The sequence below is a fragment of the Lepisma saccharinum genome, chromosome 4, assembly GCF_977018435.1.
Source record: "Lepisma saccharinum chromosome 4, izLepSacc3.1, whole genome shotgun sequence".
Lineage (NCBI taxonomy): Eukaryota > Metazoa > Arthropoda > Insecta > Zygentoma > Lepismatidae > Lepisma > Lepisma saccharinum.
In genome coordinates, this window is record NC_139232.1 from 63,253,872 (window position 1) to 63,280,391 (window position 26,520).

The 26,520-nt window shown below is 37.2% G+C and overlaps 1 protein-coding gene across 2 annotated transcripts in view; it reads left to right on the forward strand.

Annotated features, from left to right (window-relative positions):
- The first annotated feature begins 10,071 nt into the window (after positions 1–10,071).
- The window catches only part of LOC145986517 (protein white-like), a 123,029-nt gene continuing 106,580 nt past the window's right edge, over positions 10,072–26,520 (forward strand). For both annotated transcript variants that reach the window (XM_083120625.1, XM_083120626.1), the window contains exon 1: positions 10,072–10,299. In XM_083120625.1, coding sequence (XP_082976751.1) covers positions 10,231–10,299 — 69 coding nt within the window. In that variant the 5' untranslated portion in view covers positions 10,072–10,230. The remainder of the gene's footprint in view (positions 10,300–26,520) is intronic.

The following is a 26,520-nucleotide window of genomic DNA, read 5'->3' on the forward strand; positions in this document are numbered from 1 at the left end:
AGCATGCCTACTAAAAATATCGATAACTGTGAGTATATATCTGTACCCTTTGTTGTGATTCCGCAAACTCTGCATGTCATTCAAGTCAGCCTGCCATTGGTCATCAATATTATCCACAAAATAAAAGTTTCTCGGAAATCGACGCTTTACAGGTCTATGCAAAGTGTATGCAGTTTGCTTTGTCAACCAATGTTTGATTGTTGACAATGGTATGGATTTTTTACAGCTTTCCATAGTGTTGAAGCTGTAGAATAGGATGCTGGATGAGATGGATTGTACCAGATATTCTCTAATATTTTTTCGCTCATGGTTTGTATCTTGACCAAACTGGAACAGTACGTTTACGTTTGTGCCCTGGAAATGATGATACAAAAGAAATTGGTTCTTTTTCTTCTTCTTCTTCTTCTGCTTCTGTTAATTCTTGTGCCTCTTCTTGGTTAGCTCCGGACAGCGGAATATGGCGTCCGGGGTTGCCAAAAACAATCTGTTGAATAAACTCCTGTCTCCGGGGGTTTCCAATATATTCTTGAGGAATATTAGATAACGCCAGAGCTCTATTGAACAGTTGCCACCCAACAGGATTGCTTGTTTTTCGTGGTCGAATTATATCCGATACTAGATCGACAATTTTTGAGCCTTCAATTTTATTATTGTTAATAAAAACTGCCCCATATTTATCCCAATCAATATTACTATTATGTAAAAGACGTTCATACAACAGTTCGGCTTTTCTACGATACATGCTAGGTGTAGCAGCTAGAATTTCTTCTTTCATATCAGTCAACTTCTCAGTAGATTCTGTAATCGGTAGCGACACAGGTTCTCTTTGTTTGCGAGTAATAGACAGAAATTTTTGGAGCACAATGCTGTAACGATTCCATTTTTCATCATCCGAAAGACCTTTGAGATTCAAAATTACTTGCATATCCTGATCCAATTGCGATAAGGAAGTAGACGGTGCAGACATAACAGGATGTCTTATGTTATCCATAAATTCTTGAGGTATTATAACCATTTTTTTGGCATGCTCCATGTTCAGATTTGTTTTTCACTTAAATAAACTTGATAACACACCTCCTATTAAAGAGGCTAATAACGCAGGTAGAAATCCTCCGTGTTGCAGTAGTATCTGTTTCTTCTGCTTTGTAGAGTGTCCTTTGGCAGAGAGATTACGTATCACCTTCTTGTACCGGCTCAATCTTGTTTTCTGAGGTGTTGAAAGAGGAACATTCCCTTTTAGAACATTGTAACAACACTCACAGATTGAATTAACTAAGGAAGAATCAGCAGCTTGTAATATCGCTGTGCGAAGAGCTGGTTTAGCATCCGACAAAACTTGGAGCACTTTAGCGTGTTTCACTCTTGGAGCCATGATGACAGAATAAACGACTAGTGATTATGCTTGCTTTTTTTGTAGGAATATATACATAATTGAAATCATCGTCGGGAAATATCCGCGACCGAAAACGTACTTCTTCCGGAGTGTTCTGCTTCAGATCAAACAGCAAATATCCATGGGGTTCAGCGGTGGCATTGTAATATGCATCTTTTATAAAATTTGGATTCTCCGGGTATACTTGTCTAGATAAATAATTAATTTGGGCTCTGTCTCTTGGATTTTTGAAGCATACAATATAATGACTATTTAAAGATATATCTCTATTCCCTTTTCCCTGATGGAATGGATTTTGAGTGATAAAGAAAATACTAATATCACGATGATGACACCCTTTTGTGAATAAATCTGTGACTCTTTGATCGCATTCCCTCATCTGATCATCGATAATAATAAGATGAGGTCCAGAATTTGGCACAAATTGGTCAATATTAGGCATTCCTTCCCGAAATTGTACAAAAGCAGAGAAATCATTGTATGCAGATTGCCATTCCCCGTAGCACACCAAAATATTGTTGAATTTTACATTTACCATTTGGGGTAAACACTGGAGAAAATGCTTCACAAAATATGTCTTTCCGCATCCTGATGGACCAGCCAATATTGCAGAGAACGGGTGTTTCCACAAGCACTCCATTTCTCAAACTGTGAAGAATGTTTTAAATTACATGTAATATAAAAGTCGAATGTTATGAATATTTTTCTAGTTGTTAGATTTTACTGATATGTTGTATCTTCAAATTACATATATATATATAATATATTGTATTGTATTATATATATATATATATATATATATATATACTTCATCAATAAATAAATTTGTGTGTGTGTCTGTATATATATATATATATATATACACACACATACAAACAATTTTCTTATAGTACAAAATTCACTTTACAACAGCACAACAAATGCCAGGTAGCATTACCACTGTACGCATGCGCGTTTGTAAACCCCGCCTACATATTCCGAGCATCAGCGTTGTGTTAGATAGCTCTCCATTGTTTCAACAACGATAAACAGCTTGGTGGTCCAGATCAAATTGGTTCTTGAATCTACTGTGACGTGTACCGTCTACTTTGAAGTATAAAAAGGTGAGTTGCACAATATTACTATTTAGCGTCCAGCAATGCTGTCGACTTTAAATTTGCTTCACGGGTTAATATCAAATAGAGCCTTTGACAATCATCATGTTGGGGTTTTCGCAGCTAATGAATTACCTGTACATGTGGAACTACCAGCAGCGTTGATTGTAAATACAGACCCCAAAGATAGGCCCGGGAAGCACTGGGTAGCAATTTACATAGACAGTAACTCCGGGGGGGGGAATTTTTTGATAGTTACGGAAAACCTCCACATGTGCATAACCATTTGCGATTTTTGGAAAGTAACTCTAAATTCTATACGTACAACACTCATCAGATACAAAGTTACGGGTCTGTGTACTGTGGGCATTACTGTTTTCTGTATTTATTCCATAGAGCCTCTGGTAAACCCATGCATAAATTTCAAATTTTATTCCCAGTACCGATAAAAAACGACAATATTATAACAACTTATTTGCTGACTCGTAAATTAAATTTATAATACTCGGTACGTATACTAGAAAATATTGACAGTAAATACTGTTTGAAATTTTATACAAGTTACATATAGTCCTAATAGTATATTAATAATTTTGTAGCGTTACAGTTTACAACAGCTTACTTATAATCTTTATCTTGTTTTGTGTCTTTACAGAACAATGACGCAATATCCAGAGATGGGATCTTTCAATGCTAGATTGTCCTCTTTCAGAAACTGGCAATCAAAAGAATTCCCGTTTGTAGAAGTTCTGTCCGAAGCAGGATTATTTTACATTCAAAAAGAGGATAAAACAGTATGCTTCAAATGTGGTGGAGGATTATACCGATGGAAATACAGAAACAATCCAATACTAGAACATCGTCGATATTTTCCATTTTGCCCCCTGTCTATAAACCTAATTTCAGACCGACAATGCGGTTGATGCTTTAATTAAATTAATTAATATTTGTTATCCAATATTTCCTCAATATGACGTTTATGATATTCTGCTGATTTTTCTCTCACCATTGATCTTTGTAACGCCCCGCCCCCTCCACCTTTTTCGTCCAGCACATGCTTGGTTTGCTACGCGCGCATGCGTCTCAAAAACACACCCACGCATTTCTTCAAATGTATATCTGCACGCTGCGACATGCAGTATCTCGCAGTTCTTAGTCATGGAATCCTCTATTTCGATGCCGCTGAAAAAAAGATTTCAACCGTACACTAATTTCAAGGGGGTTCTTCAGAAAGAGAGCGATCAGCATTTACCTGAAGAACAAAAACAAGTAACTTGTCTTATACGCCAGTCGATATTATTTGATCACGTCTACTATTTGAATGCTTCGAAAACAAAGGTTATCTCAATCGGACTTTCCTCTCATCTGGATTTCCAACCTGTGGTCAGGCTACACAGAAGCGGGGCGGCCGGTGTTGAACTACAGTTGCAGGAGTGGCACGCTCTTCAGGAATTGTTTCCAGTAATCGACAATTACATCGCTATTCCAGGTGAGCAGCCTCGTGTTTCCTACCCACTAAGTGAGCAACATGAATTGCTGATAACCACACTGTACAATCGTCGTCAGATCATTATAAGGAAAAAAACAGCTTACGGTTCCCTGGAGATAGTGTTCATCGCAGAAAGTTCGTGGCGGAACTTTATGAAGATATTTGTGTGCATCGAGCATGCGAAAGTTATTTGTGAAACAGTGTAGCCGTATCTGAAGTCATATTTTGGAAACTGTGTGGAATCTTGCATTCTCGACCTTCGCGAACAATGTTTCGGTTGCACAGATATTTCCCCTGTCCATGCATGTAATAAGGAGAAGTTTGTGCTTTCCCATCTACATGGATGTACAAAACCTGAGCCTTTGTCTACACAAAACATCGACGGAAAAAGACTTTCCAAAGAAGTGTTTCTTTTTTGCGAGAACATGCTTTTGGAAAAAATAGTGAAACATTTTAATTCAGTGGTTGCAGCAGAAAATGGATATGATAGTGACACAATTCCTTATGTGGGTGAGTGAACAAACTTGAAGAATAAAAACTTGTTAAATAACATGCTGATAAACTGGTGACACAATATAAACATTTTACATATGTATGTGTGTGTGTGCGGCTCTTTTGAATTTTGTAAATATTGGTAATAAACAGGGATAAAATATATGTCTTGGCTTTTTTTTTCATTTATCACCCCTTTAAAAATCCACATGGTTTATATTTTTACTGGTAACAATCGTTAATAACAACATTAATAATTAACTATATAATGAAAAAATGTGTATTGTGGACTTGTCGAAGATAAAGCATGAGAGCTTTTCTTCACACTGGTAAAAATCGGTGTTAATAACAACATTAATAATTAACTATATAATGAAAAAGTGTGTATTGTGGACTTGTCGGAGATAAAGCATGAGAGCTTTTCTTCACACTGGTAAGAATCTGTGTTAATAACAACATTAATAATTAACTATACAATAAAAAAAAATGTGTATATTGGACTTGTCGGAGATAAAGCATGAGAGCTTTTCTGCACAGCGCTGGACACGCAAAGGCAAGTATCTTTATTTTCATTCTATTTATAACAGTGATTCGCTATTTTTTCTTGTCACTATAAAAAAACTAATTCAATTTTTCTTTTATCACATCTGTCGCCATTTTGCTTGTTTTTGTTTAATTCCTCTTTATGCATTGAGGTTAATCGAAACATAACTTTAGACTTTTACATGGAATTGAAACATAGAATGTTGCCTCCTTTGATTGAATCGAACCTGTGACTCCTCTTTGATCACAAAACAATAGTGACGGCCATCTTGCTTATTTTACCTACTCTTTATGCATTTAAGATAATCGTTACTGGGGCCCCACACGGCAAAACAACAGATTCTAATTTATTCACACTTCTTTTTTTTATTATTTTAAAAACAACATCATTATCAGCCAATTTGACATTGTGAATCGAACCCGGGGACCTTTTCATTACAGCATAAACATCCTATTTCCAATTAGTTCATTTTCTCTTTGTGCACAAAAAGCTAATCGGAACTTTTAAACAAATACAATTGAGTATCCAATTTTCACCAACATTGGAAATCGAACCCTCAACCACTTGGTTAAAACATCTCGCGGAATAAAAAACACCCCCCGCCCCGCGCCGCACCGCGCCCCGGTCGCCGCCGCCGCCGCCGCTAAACACAAAACGCGGCCGCCATTTTGATTTTATTGAAATACTATTTATGCACAGATGGACTAATCGGGACCTATAATGGCGGGACAAAACAATTGGCCTCATTTAACTACCTAGAAAATCGAACCGGCGACCTCTTCATTACCAGGCGACAACAATAACCACTAACCCAAGGCCGCCATATTGATTTTATTCAAACACTATTTATGCACAGATGGACTAATCGGGGACCTATAATGGCGGGACTAAACAATTGGCCTAATTTAACTACCTAGAGAATCGAACCCGCGACCTCTTCATTGCCAGGTGACAACATTAACCAACTCGATTTTCGAACTCAACCATTTTGTTGCCTTTATTTACACACAGGCTAATTGAGACCATTCAATATTGACATCGTCGCCTTGTAATCAAAGGGTCCCAGGTTCGATACGCGGTGGAGGCACATAGTGGTCCGAATCACCACTTTTCAACTGTAGCTCCAATCCTGATTAGTTTTGCCGTGCATAAAACGGACTTAAAAAAACTAACTCAATCTATCAATCAATCAATATTGACTCTACCAGGAATCGAACCCTCGACGCCTCTTGTTTTACAGAGCAATAACCTTAGCCGCTAAGCTTTCGGGGGGGGGTACAGCACCTTCGGCGCCATCTTTAAATCATTTCTTCATGTCTTTCCATCATACGCAATGGTTGCGCGCGCATTTCCTCCACACACACACACACACACACACACACACACACACAAACATATGCACGTGTTAGGTTAGCATACATCAAGAAACAACGTGACAAATCCATTGACCCCCTCCCCCCACCGCTTCCGATGTCTTCAACGTGATCAGACACGTTCTGCTGACTCAACAATAAAACCGCTCGTGGCCCGCTACGACCGGATGTAACATAACACCAGTCGCATCAAATTTTTGCTGACGCGTAGGAACAAAGTGCTGCCTCTCTACTACCGTCTTAAATCGTAATTAGACCTTTACCATTACCCATTACCACTCGTCGAAACGAGACATTAAACAGAAAGCTGTTTGCCTTGATGGCCTTCAAACGCTACGCAAGTTTGTATGTCGACACGCTTCATATCTTGCTCATACTTATATATTGAGATGAAAACTTGTTTTTCGAAACCGAGACAAGAGTTTATAAATCGAGACGAGACGAGACCAATTGATTGATTGATTGTTTTTACTTCGCTTTTAATGTCACTTTTGACTAATCGCGAAGATGAGTGTGAGTGATGATATGATGAAATTGATGAAGGAACATTCACAAAGAACACCCATGCTCAGGCCGGTGTTCGAACCCGGGACCCCTGTCGTCGTAGCGCACTGTGCTAACCACCTCGCCGCGGAGGTCGGCGTGAGACAATACCAATAATAAAATAACCATTTACAATTCGAGACGAGACTAAGAACGAGACGAGCATTTGTAACTCGTAATCAGTCCGAGAGCCTGCCAAGTCTCCTATCGATACCATCTTTACTCGATACCGAACGTGCCCTGTTGTGGTCTTCGGTGTTATTTTTATGACTGTCTTTTCTTCAATGTCATCTAGTCATAATTTGTCCTAATCGACACAATTTAGCCTAAAGAGGCAGAAAAGCGACGTAAAATAAATGGAAATACAAATCGGCTAATTTTTAATGGAGGAATAAAAAGAAAGCGTCCAGTTTTTGCAACAGAATTCTATGCCAACCGCGCTAGCGTACGAAGGACTTTCTTTTCCGGAGTATGGTGGAATTGTAAAAGTGGACATTAGTGTATAACTGCTCCTAGAGGGGGTGGGATAAATAATAAAACATTTCGAAATTACTATTTTTAACCTTTGTTGTTCAAAAACGAAAATTGTAATAAGAGGGTTCGCATTGGTCACTGGTTTTTCCCGAGTTCTTAACTGCTTTCATTGGAAAATTTTGATTTTCTCAAAATTTCCCAGGGGCTGCAGCCCCATCAGCTCTCCCTCTGCGTACGCCAGTGTGGGCACAAGAGGCAAGAGATGTTCTTTTGATTTAAACAAGATTTTATACGACATGAAACCGTTCTTTGTAACGCTGCGTAAAATACAGGCTTATATAACGTCCCTACCTAGACAAAGAGGCGTATCTCAGTTTTCTTGATTTTTCAGTAGAGCATTGTAAAGTTTGTGATCATACGTTATCATTGATTGTACTTTTCTTTTCAGGGGTATTGAAATGTGTCGAAGCATACAGATAGCTAAAGGTCCGTGCTTTTTGGTGAGTGTGTTTGCATTTTTGCCAATCAGTAATAATGGCTTTGTTGGCCGCTGGAAACAGAGACGCCCATTTGTCTTGTGAGAAAAACATGTTCCAGTTGAGATATTTTGAGTTACGCCACAGATACGCCTTTTTGTCTCGTAACTGGAGATCACGCAAAGTATGTCATGAAGTGGGGAATAAGTGAGTTACGAAGTCAGAAGTCTGGAGTGTGTGCACGATATATGGTTTCTTTCTCCTCGCGAGGCTGAAGACTGGGATCAGTTGGGAAGGCACGTAGAGATCACCAGCATTACCTATGGCTGTGTTAATGGCACTATGTGCAGAATCTCCCTCGTTCTGCCCGTGGTAAGGTTAACCCCCCCCCAAAAAAAAAACCATTGATTTTCTCCAAGCTCGATACTGTGTGCAAGAGCATGGTTACTACAATGGAATTCTTATTCTGTCCAGGGCATCCATCCGCAAATAAAGTTACTTCTTTGATATTATGTGCGGCATTGAGATTTTCGAGGTACATTCTCAAGTAAGTGGTGATTTCATATGATCCTCTTTTCCCCTCTCCTTCATGCCACGTAAAACAGTGACACATCTTAGTTTTGAGATCGTAAATAGTAAAGTTGTAGTTTGAGTAAATCGAGTTACGCCCTTCTGTCTTGCGACAAATGCTTACTTTTTGAGATGCGTCGTCACTCGTGGAGACCGTATCTTCGCATCCGTTGAGTTTTGCGATACGCCACTACGGCAGTTTGTAGATGTCAGCAAAAGGAAAACCCCGGTGGACTTATCTCAATTTACCATTTTTTTGAGATACGCCCCTTTGTCTCACTGGACGAAAAAATGGCTAGGGCTCAGTAGCGTACGCATGATTCAATCAAGGGGGTTTGGTTATTTCGAAAGCTTTCTCCAAATTCACATTACCATTGTTTTATTATACTTTAATTAAATAATAATAATCATAATTTATTAATGCGTGTAATACATATAATTTATTAATGAGTTGAATTACTACTAATAATGGTACTAATACCACTACTGCTATTAAGTAATAGAGATTTACATAAACATAATATTTATGAAAGGAATAGAAGGAAATTACTTTCTAGTCATTCGATTTTGACAAATTCTAGGAGCACTTTTTGTTTCTTTGACACGAAATAATTGTCTAGTCAACAAGGTGAGACATTTTAAGTGTGAAGAAAATCCATAAAAACAAGAAATATATTAAAATAAATTGAAATAATCAAAGTATGGAACTCATCCAAGGAGCTGCGGTGGTCTGGTCGGTAGGGTGTCTGAAAACCAGTCGGAAGATCAGGGTTCGATTCCCGGAATTGGTTGGAATTTTTCAACTCTTGTCCCCGCATAAATGTCCCCGCTAATTCACATCTGGAATGTCTCGCTGTTCTTATCAACAAAACATTTTACAATAGTCAATGTTATTATCTTTTGAAATCAGAAATTTAAACGTGCCAGTGTAAACAATGGGAAGGTGGACTGGTGGCTGTTCGCCTAACTATACATTACCCGCTTACAACGAACCAACAACTTTCTTTAGTAAGTGCTCATTGTTCACGTACACAAAAAAATACATGTTCATTGAACATTGATGCAGTTGAGGTACAAAGCAACCTTTTTTCTCTTTTAAATCAAAGGTGCCCTCATATTTTATTTTCAAGAATTCGTGTTTATTTCCAAGGCATTCACTCTGAAAGACGCGTGTGTTTGGAATGCTGCACTTTTCTCCATGCTGCATGAGAATAACAATTCAAATTATTATTAATATTATTATTATTATTATTAGTCGTAGTAGTAGTATTGTCGCAGATCTTTGACTGTGATAAATTGGCCAATTTTAATTTATCTTCACAGCATTTTTCATAATATTTCAAAAGCTCAAGGAGGGGAGTTTAACCCCCGCCTTGCGTACGCCACTGCTAGGGCTCCTACTCTGACGTTGGCCTTTTTTATGTTTAGCCTTTCTCTGTCATTGTTTTATGGATTTTTGTACATACACGTTGGCTTACAATTGGCTACTAATGACGTACACTATACGTAGTCTATGAAGAACATAATACATTTCTAGTCAAAAGTTGAAGCCGAATGCACCCTCTGGTATAGTAGTTCATTGTATCTCCGCTAGAAGGTGACGAGATCAGTGCTGGTCATGCACGCTGTCACTGAACGCCGTCGAAAGGAGATCGTCTGTTGTGGGTTTTCGTTTGTTGTGTTGACCTCGTAAAACAGTATCTTTCGTTTCCTTACGGATCACGTTGCGAATGTGAATGGGAACTTTTGTCCGTTGCTAGTTTTTATTTGGAATCTTTAATTATGACTATTTGCGAAGAAGAAGAACCTTTGCTTGTTTCTGGGAAAAAGAGATACAACTCAGTTACTTACGTAAGTAATTATTTATAAGTTTTTTAAGTAACGTTTTTTCTTTAGTTTATTTTATTTATTTCCAATGATGCCACAGAACATTGTTCTATTGAGGTATACGTACATTTTGTGCATTACATTACATAAATTGTTTTACTAAATACTATACAGACCAACCCCTCACTCCGTTCATCACTGACCCAGTAGGGCTCTTCTGAATGAATGGAGTGACATTTTGTTTATATCAAGCCCCGGGTCATTTGACACTTCGTCTTTCGTTTCAAAACTCGAACCAAAATTTTATGTTGCAGTTTTATGCACACAAAATAAACGGCAATGGACCAATAATTTTACATAGACCGATGATAGAAGTACAGTTTCTATAAAAAAAAAAGCACTTTGAATTTTAAGGTCACTCTATGTACAGTCACGGACACTTGTGATTTGTAATGATTCGATTGAAATTTAATGGGAGTGTTTCAACCCAGAAATGTCCGTGGCTGTACAGTAAGACTGATCGCGACTCCTGGACGTACTGTTGAAAGTGTGACCGCACTTCTATGTGTCTTCACAGGGCATCTACTAAACCAGGAAAGGATACCTTAATTACAAGGAGACGACCATGGGCGAAACTTTGGACTTAACTTTGAGGAAGGGGCAGGTACGAACTTGAGGCTTAATTGTTTGGGGGGGGGGGGTAGATTCGAAAAGTTTTTCATCCCATAAAAATAGTGTTCAGGATTATTTGCTAAATTACTATTACATATGCGAAATCATAAATATTATTATTTATGACTTAGCTCCTCAGGTTTTAGTATGTTAACAAAAGTATCCTTAACTTGTAAATTTTAACAAACCTGAAAATTTTAAAGGGCAGTGCCCCTCCTTGCCCCCACCAAGTTACGCCTATGGCGACGACCTTACTACTACCCTTTCTGGGAGCCTCTACAAGCAATTAATTCTATAATAATTAAGATGTAGATATATGTCGATTTCCTTCCAACTTTACTTCTCGCATGCGTATCCATAGACTTTCCCCCATGACAATTAGAATTCTGAAATTAGACCAATGGCGTGCTCAAAGCGGGGTTGGTGGAGATCATACCCCCTTTGACGTAGTATTCCTTAAAACAAAGAGCGTCAAATGCAGAGAAAGATGGCAAAATGAAGGCTGACTGTAACCCACACCCCGCCACTGAATTCGACCCTTCAATGTTGTTCCTATTTTCTAATTCTCAAATATTTACATGCATGAATATAGAAAATGTATATAAAATAAATATACAGGGTGCGCCACATAGGGATGGTATCAAAATGAGATGATACGAGACGTGGTAGCACACATGTGCTACGAAGCAAGAAGTTCTAAGTTCCAATCAACGCAAGGCATGCATATGTCATTGTGTTCGTCTCATGATCTATTTCACAAGTTCATCACTCTGATAAGAAAGCTCCTGTATAGCTAAATGGTTAGTGTTGTCAGCTTTAGTTCAAGCGGACCCGGGTTTGATCCCGAGCTTCGAGTGTTGACCCGACATCGTGATAACAATTGTAGACCTACCCGATTGCAGTTTACAAACAAAACATGCATATGACCTTAATTAAAAACCATTTTACAACTTAGCCACATAAAATTTTAGAATTCTTATACAACGAAGACTTGATACTATATATATCATCATCATCATCATCTTCATCTTAGCCTTCTTCTTTGTAGTCATACTACCAATAGTGGTTGCAGTAGTGTTTTGAACACTGAACTTTTTCGTAGCTTAATTTTCACGATGTGACGTTCCAATTCCATTCGTTCGGACGCCAATCGGAATTTAACTTCTGCATTACTATTATTATTATTATTTTCATTTGTGATGAGATAGCCTAATCAGGAGTTAAGAGCGGAATTGGAAAACGATGAGTTGACGTCGCGGACCGCTAGGCCTTGGCTCTCAAAGCGCTGTTGAATCACTGAGTTTAGCTTAACTTAACTATGCTAAATGAATAACCGCGAAAAGCACAAAGTAAATAAACTCTAAGAATAACCGCAGTAAGTAGTATCGCAGAATTGAATCTTGAAATCAAAATCTCGCAATGAATGTAAAAGTCTAGAAGAAAAGCACAAAAGTAAAAGCAGCGAATATAAATTAGTTAGCTATTTAATTGACACGAAAGGGGTAACTGCAGAGGAGGAAATAAGCATTAAAGAATTGGCAAGAAATGAAAGCAATCGTCCAAATGGAAAAAACAATAAACAAAAACCGCGAACAATAAGCGTGGTAGAATATAAATTAATACAAACAAATAGGGCACACAGAAGAGAGTAGCGGCACAGGAACATTTCTAATTTGGAGTGTGCCACCAACAAACAATTATTCCTCATAACTTACTGTTTTCTTAAGTGCATTTTGGATTGTGCCCCTTTCCAAAGATTTAAGGAGGTACGATGTTCCCTTGTATTTTCCCCGTTCTTAAGTCACTGGAATACAGGACAGTTAGGATAGTGATGAAGAAAGAGGAAAAGTGGAAATCGATAGATGCAGAGTGAAAGTATAGAAGCAGAAAAGGGAAGAAGGAAAAACATAGAGAGAGAAAGAAGAAAGAGAGAGATAGAAACAGTAAAAGGCAGAGAGAGAGAGACGTGCAAACGTACAGAAACAAACATAAGGAATGAAGCCAGAGAAATAGATTGATACGGGGCAATATAATGAGTGTATCCGGGGCGGCGCCAGAATTTTTCGACCGGGTGGGCAGAAGCTGTATATTGATAAATTAGGATGGGCAGTACAAACGTAAGTCATTGTGTGAGTTTGACTAACATGTATCCCCCCTCCCTTCTCTGTCTTTCTCTCTCCTTCACTCGAGATCTCCCTTTTACCTTGTGTGGAAAGCGATTTGAAAGCAAGGAATTCATCAAACATTATCATCGTATTCAGTAATTCGTATCATTTTCACAAACTATTTGTGCTGTAAGTGTGACCTTTTCGAACACTCTCAAATGTTAACCTCCCTCCTCAATAGTACACCTGGAAACTGTATTCTTGTAGGCAAATGAGTTTCTGGTGCCTGTAATTGCAGTCATGATAATCCTCTTGGTGTTTTGTGCCTCCTTGCGTGTTTGCATTCATCTCATTACTAGTCTCGTGGAAATGCTGTCCCGTCTCGAAAATATTCGTTTGTCTTATGACACATGGTCAATCTCGTCTTGTCTCGAATTTTTAAAAGCCTGTCCCGTCTCGTCCCGTGGGCAACACTACTCATTACCATTCAACCTCACCGTCACCATTGGTCAAAACTAGCAGAAAATCGACTTGAAATATAACAATGAGTCAAGTCAGTCTTCATTACTTTCCACAAATAGAGTATCAATAGTTCATAGCACTTCGAAACTTGAGATAGTGATTTCAACTCCACAATGCTTCATTTTTTATCAAAACAGATAACAAAACGAACAACGACATTGCATTATACAAGTCTCAAATATGTATTTTTGTCCGTACGTGAAAGAAATAGTTTAAATCTCAGGCCAATCCATGGCGTTCGGAAGAGGGATAAGGGGACAGCCCCACCCCATAAAAAATGGATCTTACTACCAACTTATACATTACACACATATATTGCATTTTATTCACAGTAATTTATGTTAATTATTGGAAAGGTGGGTGTTGTAGGAACATGAGAGCTTCAATTTTAATCAGTTTTTCTTTGAGGGGGCAGCACTATTACAAATTACCATGCTTGCCCCTCCTTGGAAGAAATTTCTGCGGACGTCCATGGGCCAATCATAACAGTGTAATCCACCTCCTAAATGGACGTATCTTATGATATGATAAAATGATACGGTTGACGGAGTCATTTCTGTATATCGTCTCTCCGATCGCATAACGCTCTCGTCTTATAATTAAGGGGTCCTGGGTTCAAAGCCCAATGCATTCTCGTTAGGACTACAGCTTAAAATAAAGATCCAGTGACATTTAGCCTATTTGAGCATGTGGACCTTTTAAATAAAAATGACTCCAGGATTATTATCCTGATTATTTTTTTTATTGAATCTGGCTGCCTCATTATAGGTCTCTGACACCGTCGAGTCAAGGTTTCTTTCCACCCCTTTCTTCATCTTCTTTGAAATTCATGCAAGTTAATCATAAGACCTGCATAACTGATAGTGTAAATTTATATGTTGGAGGAGAACTTGTAAATAGTTCTAGCTACTAATTATATCAGTTCAGTAATTCTATAGATTTTTTCCAAACCTACAAAATTGTTAAATTAAAATGTGGTCACCTCGGTTTGGTAGTGATTCTGAATACTCGTTATTAATTAGAACAAATTAAAAATTGTTATTTTAGATACGTTGCATTATTTGAAGATGACAGCGATGTAAAGAATGTGGTAGAATTGAGAAAGTGGCACATCAAATTACCCGCGGAGTGGTTATCGCAGTGCGCTATGATGCAGGGGTTTCGGTCTGAGCATGCGCATTTTTGTGAGTGTCTATTCATCAATTTCATCATATCATCATTGCGACTAGTCAAAAATGAAGAAAAGGGAAGTATTATTTTTAAAAATTAATCAATCAAACATAAAATTCTGCCTGCCTGTCTTCTTTCCTGGTATTGCAGTGTGGACCCAATTAAAAAGGTCGATATGATTTCGTGCGTAGCTGGAGGAAGCAAGGCGAAGAAGATGTTTTATTTTCTTATTATTATTGTTTATTACTTTGATTATACTCAGGCCGAGATTTATGTGGAGGGTCGGTGCTGACAACATCAAGAACTCACTTCCATTTATGCACAGTTTTAGTTAGTCTATAATCTTTAGCCCAAGTCATGTCAGATGGTTAGTTATAAAAAAAAAAAAGGTAAAGTGTTCCCCTGTGCATAGCACCACGCCATGAAGGCGTATAGGGGGTGTGGGGGTAACGCCCCACACTTTCTTGATCCGGTCGTGAGTGGGGTGATGTGATCAGCACCACGCCCCTGACCGCCTTTACCCCCCAGGGTTTCCCCCAGGTACCCATGTTATTCGACGCTGGGTGGGCGCCGGGGCCGCTTCCATCGTTAGAAAAGTTCCCGGATTTGAACCGGCCGGGGATAGAACCCGGGACCTTGAGCATGGTAGCCAGACGCGTTACCGATTGAGCCACCGTCATATTTTTTAATATTTTTCCACATTCCAAATATCTTTTTTCTACAATATATGGCTGATTTCGAAGCATTTCCCCCCTCCCCCATTGAAGGCTGGGAGCTGCAACCCTCCAAATCCTCCTAAATTCTGATTAACTCTTGATCATAAACTTATAATTGTGAGTATCCCATAAAACTTACTAAGCCTGTTGATTGCTTCTAATCATAGCAGTGTTCATTAGATCACATTTGAAATAAGAGTTCTGATAGTACCTTTAGCTTTCCAATGACAAAATTAAGAAAGAATAAAAATGCTTAAATTGATTTTCTCCAACAGGATATTTGCTCAAATTTTCGTAAACTTACTTACTAGACAAAAGATTCGCCAAGTTACATCAAAGCTTGTTATGGGATGAAGTTTGTGAACTTTCTAATATCGACAATATTCACAAGTAAAATATGCATGGAGTGAGGACCAGCCTTTACTTACAGAACCATTTACATCCCTAATTGTATATATTTATTGAATTTGATTGGGTGGACAATCGGGTGGGCACAGTGTCGCCGTCCCTGGAGTGTATTTAAAAACAGGGAGCAAGAATTGGATAAAACACGGGGAGAGATAGGAAGAGAGAAATAGGAGGGAGATACGAAGAGAAACAAAGAGCTTTACATTTTCACTTCTATACTTTCTTGATTTAACAGTTGCTTCGGAAACCGGCCAATTTTATTTGATGGCTCATGGGGGGGGGGGGGGGAAGGGACAGGTAAGTCAATTTTATCTTTTAAGCGAGGTAGTGGTGTTCTTTGGATGCAAGTTGAAGAGAGGTATAGCTGAGAGACGTTAAATGGGGAAAGAAGCAAGTTGATAATGATTCTGCTTCATTCATCATGCCTGTCTTCATCTTGATCGTAAGAACACCACTACGTCGCGTAAAAGAGAAAATACGCTTACCTGATTTTCTTACCCTTACCATTCATTTATACGTTGCACAATGAAATAACACATTACTCTACAGTAGAGTTACAATGACTTTTCCTTGTAAACGGTTATGATCTGCCAGTGAAATTTCAACGTGCCATGCTGTTACTAAGTTGCTTTTGTTTCTAACTTTCCTGATTTTCTACTTTGTGGAAGAGTCGAAGAGCTCTCGATGATATTTAAGTTCAACAATGGAATTAGTCGTTCTAGATCCATTTAATGTACTAACAAAGAATCAACAGTGCCAACGACAAACAAGAAAAGATTAAGAAATGTAAATAAGACTTCTAGTTTCCGTGGTCGAAAGGTTACGTTCAGTCCAGCCATCTGAGTGTGACGAAACCTAAACTGTGTTATCTCCTCTTAAATGATTATACTGTGTGTTTCCTAATCTTGTCTATAGATGGAAGCACTTTGGCTCCAGGTGAAGTCATGATAATGTAAATAATATCAAGCCTGTCACAGTTGAATTCCTTTGGACATTTCAGTTTGAAATACAAAGAACTGTCTCACCGGCAAGGATACCAAAGGCAGACCCTAACAGGATATTGCCTTCCTTGTGAATTGTTTCCCGCTTGTAAACTTTTGTTATATACCTATTACCAGACATGCACAGAAAATTAAAAGGTATATCAAGCAAGCTTATTGATATTTATCTTGGATCTCCAAACCATTACCAGTGCGTAGTTAGAGATAGGTTAGTTCATTGAACTCTCCAGCCTAACTATTGCCTATTTTGGGGGAAGCAGGGAAAGGTTTCTAAACTCTTGCTTTGGCTCATTCTCACCCAACGGGTCGGTAGGTGCCGGGGCTTGCCCCGAGTTGATACTTTCATGGAGATGAGATCTGCTTGAAAAAGGTTTTTTTAATTCATATTACTCGAGGGTTTGCAAGGGGTACAATTCGAAAAAAAAGAAGGATTTTTTGGGGAGTACAATATACACCTGTAGTACCTAACCCCGCCACTTTCCTGCGTTACTGTAGTTCTGACGTAGGCCCATAATATTTGGTTATTCGATCTTCACAATGAATTTAACAAACCCTTAATGACAGTGGGAGCACGCCTTCACTACTACTGCTACACAGGCTGACTTTTAAATAGGAGTGGGGTCTCCTCGATGGCGTAGTGGTAACGTCGTCGCCTTGCAATCAAGGTATCCCGGGTTCGATACTCAGTAGAGGCATATAGTGGTTCGGGTTCTACTTTAAACTGTAGAACCAGTCAGAATTAGCCTTTCCCTGCATAAAGTGGACTTCAACAAACTCTGTATCGAATCCGAGACCCCTCACATCTCTTCTCATGTCTTCTTGAAAACATTGCTTTCTTCTCATGTCACGTTCACATGACGTCATTTAAGCTCATTACTTTACAATTTTGGCCCTCACCCTTTTTTGGAATATTTTGATTGGGTCTTTCAAGGATCCGGTTTTGCTTGTCTAAAGTACGAAGACGCATAAAATTGAAAAGGATTTGTTGATACACTCTCTATTGTCACACAGGAAAACCAGAACAATTTATGCGATCTATAGATTTCGCATATATTTCGACATCGGTGAAAATTTTGTGTGGTTGAGTATCGAGTAGCCGTACATGGGCTGCAAGTTCTGCGCAGGTGTGCCCTTTTGAAGCTCCAGTTTTCTTTCAGCCGACGGGAGGAGGACCTGAAACGTGCATTTCAGGTTCTCGTCCACACTCATCATGGCCCCTGCGTTGTCGAACTCCCCGCAGTAGTTGGGAGCGGAGAAGAGCGTCACCACGCGACGACCGAACGAAAACTCATACCCGTCCTCTACGACCTGATGAGCCCTGCAGATCAACTCCAAGCCGTTCTGTTTCATGAAGTCGTTCACGACCTTCGCCCCGAAGACGTACGACACGCCTCTGCTGTTGGGGCTCCATGTGAGGGTCTCGTTGGACGGATCTGACCAGAGCAGGTCGTACAGGAGTCCTTTGCCCTGCACGGTCGTTGGCCTCCCTATGCTCCTGTCCAAATATATGAAAAACTACACTATAGTGTTAACAAGTAGATAAAACTCTTATATTTCCCCGAAAGAATCTAAGTTGATTCTTTGTTTTATTATTTTTCAACACTCTTGTCTAATCGCGAAGATGAGGATGAATAATGTTATACACCTATGTTTACACCAGGAATCGAAACTGCTATTTTTTATATTCAAGGGGACACAGCTTAGTTTACTGAAAGTCAAGGGCTACACCAAAACCATATTTGTGTTAAATAATTTGTGCTATACACTTTGATCTATACACTTTCTGTTAACTGACACATTATTTGCGTTCACTCTTTGTGAATCAAAAACCCAACACTTTATACGCCTTCATACACTCTAAATGACATAACTTCGATATATAAGCAAACAATGTAAACCCGTCTTTATATTACAAATTGAATTCATCATTTGTCAAGTGTAGAGCTTTAGAACTGGCTGAATAACATAAAAAAACATAAAATTTGAAGGCAGTAACAATATTTTTTTTAAAAAATAATGTTTTTACCTAGGTTTGTTAATTAAATCCTAGTACATTTTGCCAATTTATAAATAAAATATACCTATTTCTTTGGTATTTGTACTATAATCAAAAACAATGTTACTAAAACGTGACTAGTAGTTGGTGTGTTCACAGTAAATCTGAGACTTTTAGCATTATTTGTTCCTAACTGGATGTCAGTGTAACTTATTAATCTTGTCCAACACAAAATCTTTAACCTCAATTTTGAAAGCTAAGTGAACTCTATCGTTTCGACTTAAACATAGTATAGGCCTCTATAGTGGTAAGATAGGTTCAATCTGTAAAATTTAGGAAATGTGTCTCCTTCTCTGTCGATCCGAACCAAAAGGAAAAAATTGAAGTGTTGTGTTTGCTATATTTTCATTCGTTTTATGCAATCACCTTGTGTTATAGAACTACATTTAGTGAATTTTGCGATCTTCCTGGTTGATCTGTTAAACAATGCAATCAATAATAACAATAATAAAATGGTTACACTTATTACTCCGAGTGTGAGTAAGATTAAATATAATCTTAACATACTCGAATGTAAAGAAACATTATTCTCGCTAAATTCAACTTCATATTATTAGAGTTGAACATCTTTCTGTTAGATATAGTTACTTGAAAATAAAACAAATTATAATTAGGAGAAAAGTAATAATACCTTTAAAATAACCTAATTTGTCTTCAAAATACAATAAATATACAAGTATCTTGCCTAAACCGAATAAATCTGGTTGGTTAAGTGGGAAAATTGAGAAAAAATTAAATATCATTCAAATCTTGTAGAAATGAACTCCATTTATGCAAAGAAAAACTACTCATGAAAAGTAGAGGGAACAGTTTAAATAAGTCCACTAATTAATTATAAAACCTGTTGCTTACAATACAATGGCGTTGAGCAACAAGACGTTGAAATTATAAATGACCCTACCTTCTCCATGCTAGTAAATAACCAGTCAAATATCTTAAAGTAAAATAATAAAATTAAAAGTATATACATAAAATATGTGTGTGTGTGTGTGTGAGAGAGAGAATATGTGTGCGTATGTGTGTTTTCTCTTACATAGTTTGATAAAATAACATGCATCATAGAGACAGTTTGCCTTAGAAATAATAGGAAATTTACACTAGCGTTGTAACAAAAGTAAAAAGTAGCGCAAAATATTATATTTGATAGCGAAATAAGAAACTTTCTGATATTGTAGAGTAGTGAATATGGATAAATCTCCCAATTAGTGCATAAATATTTGCTTGTCATACACTTTCAATTTAATCCCAAACATTATCTTTAGTTTATAAAATAAAGTAGATAGCTTCTTTGATCATCATGTCTGCTGATGACTATTCACTTTATTTTTCATGTGCCCTTCTATTTTCTTGCGGGCAGATCGCGGGTCTCCTGAGTTACTTCCGCATACATCCTTGTATAAGTCTTTAGGTACACTAGACAAAGCCAGCCGTTGAAGCTTAAACTTATTCTCTTCCTTTTCCAGATCATATAGAAGACCTAAGGGATCTATAACCAATGCCGGTGGTTGAATTATCTCTACACCTTCTCGATTCCTTCTTTCCAAGGTAGATTCGCGGGTTTTCCTCCCTGCTCTCTTTCCTATCTTTTTAGACATCTACCCAAGGATCTAAAGCCCCGCCTTCGGGTCGCTGCTGGAGACACTGCGCGACCGCCTAACTCAACCAAAAAGGGGTAATCGAAGGGTACCGCCCATCCCGCGCTCAACCTCGACTAGGAGCTGCAATAAATGCTCTACACGAAAGTGCTTGGGGGCTGCCGAAGACTTGGCGCCACCACAGGACAAACAACCAAAAGGTCTAACGGAAAAGCAAGAATCATACTTGTCATTTACTTTTCCTGCCAAATTATATACGTTATTAATGGCGATCCTTTATGTCTGACGCCTCGATACAATTCATTATTATTATTTATTCACAGATTAAACATTTATAATTATCTTTACTATTTACAATTACTTTCATATGTTTTCCTCGCGCGTTAATCCAACAATCAGCGTTCTTTCATTTTTTTCCTGCGCGCTGCCATCTATCGTCCGCTGTATAATTAAACTTTTCGTTCGGGTACGTTACACTTTCTTACTCAAATATCACAATTTAATCAGTTCAGGAAAGACTTTTTATTACATTTTCGACACACGAAGTGTGTTTCTTCAACTTTTAACTTATTACTTTACAAGTTTATGTAAATTGTTACTCAAATAACACAATTTAATCTGTTCAGGAAAGACTTTTTATTATATTTTCGACACGCGAAGTGTGTTTCTTCAAATTTTAACTATTACTTTACAACATTAGGTACATTTTTACTCAAATAACACAATTTATTCTGTTCAGGAAAGATTTTTTATTGTACTTTGGACACACGACGTGTGTTTTTCATCTTTTAACTTATTACTTTACAAGTTTATGTAAATTGTTACTCAAATAACACAATTTAATCTGTTCAGGAAAGACTTTTTATTATATTTTGGACGCGCAAAGTGTGTTTATTCAACTTTTAAGTTAATACTTTCCAACTTTATGTATTTTTTTACTCAAATAACACAATGTATTCTGTTCAAGAAAGATTTCTTATTTCACTTTGAACACACGACGTGTGTTTTTCAACTTTTAACGTATTACTTTACAACTTTATGTAACTTTCTTACTCAAATAACACAATTTAATCTGTTCAGGAAAGACTTTTTATTACATTTTCGACACACGGAAGTGAGTTCCTTCAATTTTTAATTTATTACTTTACAACTTTATGTAGATTTTTACTCAAATAACACAATTTATTCTGTTCAAGAAAGATTTTATATTGCACTTTGGACACACGAAGTGTGTCTCTTCAACTGTTAACTTATTACTTTACAACTTTATGTAAATTTTTTACTCAAATAACACAATTTAATCTGTTCAGGAAAGACTTTTTATTATATTTTCGACACACGGAAGTGTGTTCCTTCAATTTTGAATTTATTACTTTACAAGTTTATGTAAATTTTTTTACTCATATAACACAATTTGATCTGTCCAGGAAATACTTTTTATTACATTTTCGATACACGAAGTGAATTTTTTTCAACTTTTAACTTATTAATTTACAACTTTATGTAAATTTTTACTCCAATAACACAATTTATTCTTTACAGGAAATTATTTTTAGATCTCGTAATATATTAATATTTGGGCCTATCAGAGAAGCTATCTACTTTATTTTATAAACTAAAGATACTGTTTGGGATTAAATTGAAAGTGTATGACAAGCAAATATTTATGCACTAATTGGGAGATTTATCCATATTCACTACTCTATAATATCAGAAAGTTTCTTATTTCGCTATCAAATATAATATTTTGCGCTACTTTTTACTTTTGTTACAACGCTAGTGTAAATTTCCTTTTATTTCTAAGGCAAACTGTCTCTATGATGCATGTTATTTTATCAAACTATGTAAGAGAAAACACACATACGCACACATATTCTTTCTCACACAAACACACACATATTATATGTAAAGGGTGTTTCATAAATTGCGCAGTTTTTGAAAAGGCAATAACTCAGCCAAAATTGCATGAAAGTTGACATTTTTATTTTTATTATTTTACACATTCACTACGATTTAATAATTGAAAAGTGTCCAGCATATGCCCGTATGCGATTTAAAACTGAAAAATGATGTCTGGCATATGTCCATATGGCATATTTCTTAGTTTCGCATGATCGGTTGCTTTGATCTCTTGCGTCAACTGAACCTTGTAAATGTGCATATGAAGGTCTTGTTTCAGTATTCGTTGCACTGAGGATACCGATATCCCCAACTGTTGTGAACGACGGCGAAGTGAATTCGCAGGGCTAACATTCACACTGTCTTGCACTACTACAATGTTTTCATCTGTACGACGACTACGTTTTCGCCCAGGCGAATTTATGTTTGCAACTGACCCGGATATCTCGAATTTCTTCACCAACCTAGTAACTGTTGTTGCAGTGAGGGCATTGTTACGTGCGAAGATCGCGCGAAGATTATACGAACTGTATGTGCATAAGACTCCCCTCCCCGTTTCTGTAATGTGTTTTCAAGATAACGACGCGTTGCTCGATAGTGAACCGCTCCATGGCAACTAAACTGAACAAATGCCAACAAATTGCTCAAGTAATAATCGGAGCGATCCGAGATTACGAAAATGATAAGAACAGCGTTGCTGACCTTCAAACAAAAAAATGACAAGCGATTTAAAAACTGCGCACTTTATGAAACATCCTTTATATACTTTTAATTTTATTATTTTACTTTAAGATATTTGACTGGTTATTTACTAGCATGGAGAAGGTAGGGCAATTTATAATTTCAACGTCTTGTTGCTCAACGCCATTGCATTGTAAGCAACAGGTTTTATAATTAATTAGTGGACTTATTTAAACTGTTTCCTCTACTTTTCGTGAGTAGTTTTTCTTTGCATAAAGTGGAGTTCATTTCTATAAGATTTGAATGATATTTAATTTTTTCTCAATTTTCTCACATAACCAACAAGATTTATTCGATTTAGGCAAGATACTTGTATATTTATTGTATTTTGAAGACAAATTAGGTTATTTTAAAGGTATAATTGCTTTTGTCCCAATTATAATTTGTTTTTATTTTCAAAGTAACTATATCTAACAGAAAGATGTTCAACTCTAATAATATGAAGTTGAATTTAGCAAGAATAATGTTTCTTTACATTTTTGTTTTGCATTCGAGTGTGTTAAGATTATATTTAATCTTACTCACACTCAGAGTAATAAGTGTAACCATTTTATTATTGTTATTATTGATTGCATTGTTTAACAGATCAACCAGGAAGATGGTAAAATTCAGTAAATGTTGTTGTATAATACAAGGTGATTGCATAAAACCAATGAAAATATATATAGCAAACACAACACTTCACTTTTTCCTTTTGGTTCGAATCGACAGAAAAGGAGACACCATTTCCTAAATTTTACAGATTGAACCTATCTTACCACTATAGAGGCCTATACTATGTTTAAGTCGAAACGATAGAGTTCACTTAGCTTTCAAAATTGAGGTTAAAGATTTTGTGTTGGACAAGATTAATAAGTTACACTGACATCCAGCTAGGAACAAATAATGCTAAAAGTCTCAGATTTACTGTGAACACGCCAACTATTAGCCACGTTTTAGTAACATTGTTTTTGATTATAGTACAAATACCAAAGAAATAGGTATATTTTATTTATAAATTGGCAAAATGTACTAGGATTTAATTAACAAACCTAGGTAAAAACATTATTTTTTAAAAAATATTGTTACTGCCTTCAAATTTTATGTTTTTTTATGTTATTCAGCCAGTTCTTAAGCACTACGTATACTTGACAAATGATGAATTAAATTTGTAATATAAAGACGGGTTTACATTGTTTGCTTATATATCGAAGTTATGTCATTTAGAGTGAAGGCGTATAAAGTTAATATTTGTACCTATCAGAGAACCCAATAACTTTATTTTACAAACAAGGGATAGTGTTTGCACTAAATTATATTACTTAGAGATTAGTATTCTTTTATTTTTTATTGAAAGTGTATGACAGACAGATATTTATACAGTAATTGCGAGATTTAGCCCTATTCACTACTTTACTATATCAGAAAGTTTCTTACTTTGCTATAAATGTAATATTTTATGTTACTTCTTTACATTTTGTTATTACGGTAGTGTAAATTTCCTTTTATTTCTAAACTAGACTGCCTCTTTCTCTGTCGGGTTATTCTAAAATTATTTTTATTATTAAGTTCTCTATGATACATAACTATACAGGGTGGCTCAATAAGTCACTTAACACCCTCAGTACAAGGCCACTGCGGCATGCAATTTGAAATTGGCGATGACCAATCGTTATCTGGCCAAGGGGGAACCACATTGACGCCACCCACATTGTCGGCGGCCATCTTGATGTCCGCCATCTTGAATTCAACTTCAGAATTTTAAATAGGAAGGGGGTCGTGCGACATATCAAAATGGGCTAGAATTTCACGAGAAATGCAATGGTGAAGATTGTTTCGACGTATCTTCAACCAGTAAAAAGTTATGACTGAATTCTTGTACCAATTTGCTCCTTTTCGAGGTGTTAGAAAAATGCCTTAAAATTTGTTTAGCGCTTCGGTAATGTATCGAGATCAAAGTGACGTCTATGGAGAGACGTTCGCATGCCATTGCACGTTATTTTAATCGGATACATCCATGAAGAGCTGTGCATTATGAATGGTTGTCGCGAACAATTTACAGTGTGACGCTTCCATTGAATTAAAAGTCCTTCATAGTGACAAGGCTAATGTTTATGTTCATAAGGAAGTTCATAAACAGAATATTCGATGATTTTTATCTGATAACCCATTTTCGACAGATCAAATCTGAATGGTTAGTGTTGGTAAGTTAATGATGTGGCGTGCTGTGTGGAACACGATTGGTTAGTCAATGTTCCATCAACGGAACCTTAAATGCTTAGGGCTACTTGGACTTGTTAAATGAACAGGGTTTTTCATACTTGCTTACGGAAGAAGGTACTTTTTACAGAGTTTTTTCAATAGGGAAGAACACCAGAACACTTATGGGAACGTTATGAACCAGTTTTTGTTCAAAGTTAGTTATCAGATGACAAGGGTCACATATTCTGTTTATAAACTTCCTTATGAACATAAACATTAGCCTTGTCACTGTGAAGGACATTTCATTCAATGGAAGCGTCACACTGTAAATTGTTCGCGACAACCATTCATATTGCACAGCTCTTCATGGATGTATCCGACTAAAATAATGTGCAATGGCATGCGAACGTCTCTCCATAGACGTCACTTTGATCTCGATGCATTACCGAAGCGCTAAACAAATTTTAAGGCATTTTTCTAACACCTCAAAAAGGAGCAAATTGGTACAATAATTCAGTCGTAACTTTTTACTGGTTAAAGATACGTCAAAACAACCTTCACCATTACATTTCTCGTGAAATTGTAGCCCATTTTGATATGTCGCACGACCCCCTTCCCATTTAAAATTCTGAAGTTGAATTCAAGATGGCGGACATCAAGATGGCCGCCGACAGTGTGGGTGGCGTCAATGTGGTTCCCCCTTGGCCTGATAACGATTGGTCATCACCATTTTCATGTTGCGCGCTGCAGTGGTCTTGTACTGAGGGTGTTAAGTGACTTATTGAGCCACCCTTTACTTCTATTTTATCAAAATGTGTAAGACGATACACTCTCTCTCTCTCTCTCTCTCTCTCTCTCTCTCTCTCTCTCTCTCTCTCTCTCTCTCTCTCTCTCTCACACACACACACACACACACACACATATTTACCAGTGGCGTAGCATGGACATTTCGGGTGGGAACGCCAAGTCCGAGGGAAGGGTCGCCCTTTTTTGCTTAATACGTAATTTACTTATGGAATTAGTCGCCACATGTATTGTTAATTTGCCTGAAGTCCGCTGGGTTTTCAATAAAACATCATCCATGCATGTTTTAGCTAGAAAATGAGATGCCTCACTGAGCAACAAATGTTTTGAACTCTGGTGATTTATAGTTTTCGGTATGACTCAAGTCATTAGAAA